The sequence below is a fragment of the Pteropus alecto genome, unplaced genomic scaffold (assembly GCF_000325575.1).
Source record: "Pteropus alecto unplaced genomic scaffold, ASM32557v1 scaffold326, whole genome shotgun sequence".
NCBI classification, from domain to species: domain Eukaryota; kingdom Metazoa; phylum Chordata; class Mammalia; order Chiroptera; family Pteropodidae; genus Pteropus; species Pteropus alecto.
Genome location: NW_006438873.1, coordinates 1,139,299 through 1,144,533, shown reverse-complemented (window position 1 = coordinate 1,144,533; position 5,235 = coordinate 1,139,299). Strand labels below are relative to the sequence as shown.

The 5,235-nt window shown below is 59.1% G+C and overlaps 1 protein-coding gene across 9 annotated transcripts in view; it reads left to right on the top strand.

Annotated features, from left to right (window-relative positions):
* Positions 1–2: 2 nt before the first annotated feature.
* The window catches only part of U2AF2 (U2 small nuclear RNA auxiliary factor 2), a 15,705-nt gene continuing 10,472 nt past the window's right edge, over positions 3–5,235 (top strand). For 2 of the 9 annotated variants that reach the window (XM_015592541.1, XM_015592540.1), the window contains exons 1-5: positions 15–225; positions 3,563–3,698; positions 4,351–4,395; positions 4,670–4,773; positions 5,054–5,205. In XM_015592541.1, the coding sequence (XP_015448027.1) occupies positions 177–225; positions 3,563–3,698; positions 4,351–4,395; positions 4,670–4,773; positions 5,054–5,205 (486 nt within the window). In that variant the 5' untranslated portion in view covers positions 15–176. Of the gene's footprint in view, positions 226–404; positions 542–3,202; positions 3,323–3,562; positions 3,699–4,350; positions 4,396–4,669; positions 4,774–5,053; positions 5,206–5,235 lie in introns of those variants that run through there. The other 7 variants (XM_025049615.1, XM_025049616.1, XM_025049617.1 and 4 more) reach the window with 6 other exon arrangements.

Genomic DNA, 5,235 nt, shown 5'->3' with positions numbered 1-5,235 from the left:
GGGGGGCGGAGCGGGGGCGGGGAAGCCGGGCCGGGCTTGATTAGTCAGGAGGCAGAGGCGCGCCGGCGGCGCCCGGAAGTAGCCGAAGCGAGCGGCGGAAGTAGCCGAAGCGTCCGGAGCGGGCGGGCGGCAAGGCGAGGCGAGAGCTGCACAGGGCCCTACGCGGCCGCCTCAGCATGTCGGACTTCGACGAGTTCGAGCGGCAGCTCAATGAGAATAAGCAAGGTGAGGGCGCGGGGGATGCGGGACGGCGGGCGGGGCGGCTCCTGGTTTCCCTCCGCGCCCCCCGCCATTTTCCCGTCGCTTCCCCCTCTCCGGGCCGCGCGGCCCCCCCCACCAGGCGCGCGCGCCTAGCTCACGTGACAGCCCGGCGTGTCTCCGCGCGCGGGAGGGGTGGGGACAACGGGCGCGGGTCTGTACGCATGCGCGCCGCGCTCGGTTCTGCGCCCCACGTGGTCCTGGCGGAGGTGGCGTGGACTGGAGGCATTGCCTGGTGTTTCCTTGTGGACTCTTATTTTTGCTAGCCTGGGCAGGAGAGTATGTATGTAAACATAGTGGGTTCGTGGTGCGCCTTTTCTCCCGCTGCCTGGGCACTTCCGCTTCCGGCCGGCCTGTGGCCTGGTTCTCCACGCCCCCTTTGTTCCAAAATGGCGGCTGGGAGACCCCCCCCCACCCGCACGTGGGCGCTGGTAGGGCTGTGTCGTGGGCCGGTTCTTCCGCCGCTGCCGTTTGCGCCGTGCCCTGCCGACTCCTCCCGAGGGGTCCTCCGCTCGGGTCGCTGGTCTTGAGCCTTGAGTAACTGCGTATGACGTGGGTTTCCTCGTAAAAGGGGCGGCCTGTGCCTTAACGTGTTCCTGCTACTCGCATACGTCCTGCGTACACGCGGGTTTTGGCATTGGCGATGATCGCAAATGTGGGCTGTGTGTCTCCTACCTCTTCCCAGCTAGATACAAACACCCCGTCTTGTCCGAACCCAAACTCAAGGCACCTAGAGTCAGTCTCATAAATCGTCTTAACGTAGAGATGAGGAAGCTGAGGCTCAGAGTAGGGGGACTTGGGCTACTTGGGCTACTTGGATACTGTAGCGGCAAGAACCCTCAGGTGATGCCGAGCTAAGCCCAGGGCCCTGAGAGTGCCTATCAGTTTAGGGACTGAGAATCCTGGAATTGGGAGTCAGATGTTTAAGAATTTTCTGCCCTATTTAGGTTTGAAAGCGAAGAAATTTAGGCGTAGGGAAGTTGGGGGACTTGAGGCTTAAGCTGCCCGTGTTTGAAGGGCTGAATGAGGGCTCAGAACTTCGTTTTTGAACCCAGTCTAGATTTGGGTAAGTGGTGTCTGGCTCAGGAGACTGCCTGGAGAAGTCGGAGTGCCCACGGGGTGTCTTGTCTTTGCATTGTGTACTTGTTAAGCACAGGCTTGAGAGTTGATGGTGCCCAGCTTCAGATAGCTGCTTTGTTGCTTAGCTTGGACTGCTGTGATACTTGTGTTTGTTTTCGTCTGAAGATTGGCCAGTACCCTTTTGTCAGGAGTTTTGGGAATTCAGGGCGATAGCAATGAAGGTGGTAATTAAACTCTGAGCGCCTGCCGCGCCAGGCACCTTTGCTAAGGTCTTGGTGTGGTTTTTCTGAGTGGATCCTTGTAACAGCTCCAGGAGGCTGAAATGATTTTCTCCTTTTTGCAGAGTAGGAAACAGGCTGAGAAAGCTTAAAGACTTTCTCAGGTCTGGTCAGAGGCAGAGCTTAGGTTAGATGGGGTAACGTGTGTGAAGTGTGTGGCATGTGGCTTGGCATGCATTAAGTGCTTGATGAGCAGTGCCCTTCCTGTGGAACCTTCCTGCGCCTAGGACATTCTCAGTTGGAGGAGGACTAGAGAAGCAGGTCTCCAGCTCACTCAGAAGTGGTATCAGTTGGGGAAGGTGACTTCCAAATTTCATTCTGCCAAGTTCTCGCGCACCTGGGGGTAGACGTGGCGCTCATTTAAAGAAAAGAAAACCAAGTTTTAAAGATTTAGTTGTTTTTGTGTGGTTATCTATATACATTTAGTAAGGAGAAAAGTTGGGGCTGACTCTCAGTTCTGGTTGATGGACCCACCAGGTGGAGCTGGTTGAGCCCTACCTTGGGGCTCCTGTAAATGTGCTGCCTGAGTGCTCGGCCCTTGCACGTCACCTGGGTTGGTGACACTGTCCCCACAAGATGGTGACAGCATTTTTGAACAACCAACATTTCTTTCTGTTCTTATCTGTGCAGGATCTGTGTATGGGGGGGACAACTCTTGCCTTAGGGGGAAGTGCTACCCCTTTGTCCTCTTGCCTGTGGGGCTTTGTCTCTGAGCCAGCCTCCTCTTGACTTGAGCCCCCGCCTATTGCACCTGTGTCTCCAGGGAATTAATTTCCTGGTCGGTGTCCCAGGCACCCAGCAGGCATCACTGCTTCCTGTGTCTGTCTGACCTGCCTGCTGTCTTTTGCAACAGGAAAGGCTCCTGGGGCTTGTGGCTTGCCCGTATCTTGAGCATGGAGCCAGAGACCCACAGCCGCCTGTTTTAGGAAGCGTCCCACCGCCTGCTGCTGTGTCTTTCCCTTTCTTAGGTGCATGTTTTTCCTGAGTTTCAGTGGTTTCAGAATTGAGATGTATTTGTAAAAAGTTCATGTTTGGTTATATCAGAAAAATAAAAGGCAGGGTGCAGATCAGGCTAGAGTCCACTCTGAGGCTCTCTCCTTATTGCCCCAATTGCCTCTTGTCTTCAGGAGTGTGGTGACGTTCGTGAGCACGAGAATGGGGCCTGGTGGGTAGTTCAGGAATCAGGGGTGTCTTTGAACCCAGGAAGTAAAGTAGAAGGCAGAGTTCAAGTTCCCCATGCTTGGGGTTTAGCCTGCACCTCCTCCCGTGGCTGAGAGCCCTGTTGGGAGCACAGGTTTCTGTGGCTTTGCTGGCAGGGCAAGCCCAGCCAGCCCGTAGTGTACTGTGTGCTTGGCTTTGAGGCAGGATGGGCTGTCCTGGGGTTCAGGTCTGTGTGGGGTGAAAAGGGGCCTCAGGGTGGGCATCCTGGTTGGGAAGGGACGGGTGGGGTTTCCCTGCTTCCTGCCCGGCTCCCAACCCTGGGCCTGACAGTGGGACTGTGGGCGCATCTGGTTGATTGAAGAGGTCTTTCCTGAGGGGCCGTGGGTCCTTTCAGGAAAACATCATTGGGTCTCTTGGTTCCCCAGCCTCTAGCCCTGCCCCTCTCAGGGACGACCCTGGGGTCAGGCCCCTCAGCCCTCGAGGGGGACCAGGAGCCAGCCTCCTCTGTCTTCTCTGGCTCCCCAGCTCCTCCTGAGCAGCCTCAGGTATCTTGTACCCCGGGGGCATTTCCAGGCCCTGTCCCCTCAGGTAACCAGTTCCCATCCCGTGGTCCCCCAGGGTCCCTGGACTGACTCGTGGACCCAGGAAGGGTCCCATCTCCATTGAGTCCCATCTCCATTGAGTCCCGTCCCCTGGGGGTGGCTTCCCTGGGGCTGGGGCAAGGCCACCAGTGTGGGTGGGCTGGGTTGCACCCTCCCTGAGCTCACCCCTTCCCCTTTGCCCAGAGCGGGACAAGGAGAACCGGCACCGGAAGCGCAGCCACAGTCGCTCTCGCAGCCGGGACCGGAAGCGCCGCAGCCGGAGCCGCGACCGGCGCAACCGGGACCAGCGCAGCGCCTCCCGGGATAGGCGGCGACGCAGGTACCCCACACAGTGTGGTGGGCCAGCCAGAGGGGGCAAGGGTGGCCTTGTGCAGACCGTGTGCCCCTCCTTGAGGCTGCTCTGTCTGGGGGTGGGGTCTGCTTCTTGGCTGTTGCCATTTCAGTTTTTCTTGTATTGTGGGTTCCCACAGTTTCTAGGGGGTTGTGGGGTTAGCAGTTCTCTATCTGGGAGACGAGCCTGGAGACAGGGTGTGGATTCTGTCCTTTCTTTCTAATGGGCTGCCCTGCCCCCAGTCTCTCTCTGACCAGCTTAGGGGCTTTGCTCTGCCTCTCAGAAGTGGGAGAGGGAGGCCTGGGGGCAGGGCAGCACCTCACTTGTGTGTTTGGGCTCTAGCACCTCTTTTCCTTTGTCTTCTTTGCCCGCTTAGGTGAGGAAGAGGGTGGGTGGAGGTCCTGCTTTTCTCTCTTCAGACTCCCCTAGTAGATAGTGTCTGGCTTTTTCTCTGTCCTTACTTTCTTTTTTTTGGGTGGGGCTTGGAGGGAATGGCAGGGCTGAGGGGGCCTGCTAGCCCCATGTTCCCCTCGGCCCTGCCCCCCAGCCCTGGGCTCAGTGCCCTTGGGGGGGGTGTGGCATGTGGGGAAGATAAGGGTCCCCAGTCACCCCTCCCCACGCCTCTCCCTCCTGCCCCCAGCAAACCTTTGACCAGAGGCGCTAAAGAGGAGCACGGTGGACTGATGTGAGCTGCTCTTCCTGCCCCCACCCTGACGTCCACCCCGTCTCTCCCACCCTGGCACCCCTGTCCTTCCCTTCCTATCCAGCCCTGGCCCAAGCACCTACCTTCAAGCCAGCCTCCTGCCCCCCAACCCCAGGCCTGGGCGTGGCTGACCCAGACCCTCTCCCTGTGGAGAGAGTGGGCTACTGCTGGGAGCCGGGGGGCCCGGGGGTCTCACAGGCCCGCTGAGGGCTGGACTGAGGTGGCCCTGCCCGCTCTCCCCTCCACCCTCCCCCAGTCGCTCCCCCCGCCATGAGAAGAAGAAGAAGGTCCGCAAGTACTGGGACGTGCCACCGCCTGGCTTCGAGCACATCACCCCTATGCAGTATAAGGCCATGCAGGGTAGGCGCTGTGGGCCAGCAGGCCGACCCCCAGTCTGGGCTGAAGTTTGTACCCTGGGATTTCCTGTCTCTGCCCTTTTGAAGCCCCTATGGTGGAGTGGGGAATGAGAGCTCTCCACAGGGCCACAGTCAGGGGACGTGATTTCTCAGAGGCAGTAGGTCTTTTGGGGGCCACTTTCCCCCGGAGGCTGAGAAAGGGGGCCTTGGGTATAGGGGTGGTCCTGGAGCGTAGGTCCAGGAGTGCCCTGATGCCGCTTGATTTTTTTCTTTTCCTCTTGAAGCTGCGGGTCAGATTCCAGCCACTGCCCTCCTGCCCACCATGACTCCGGATGGTCTGGCTGTGACCCCGACGCCAGTGCCAGTGGTCGGGAGCCAGATGACCAGACAGGCCCGGCGTCTCTATGTGGGCAACATCCCCTTTGGCATCACTGAGGTACTGCCCTACCCGCCCTCCTTCACCCCC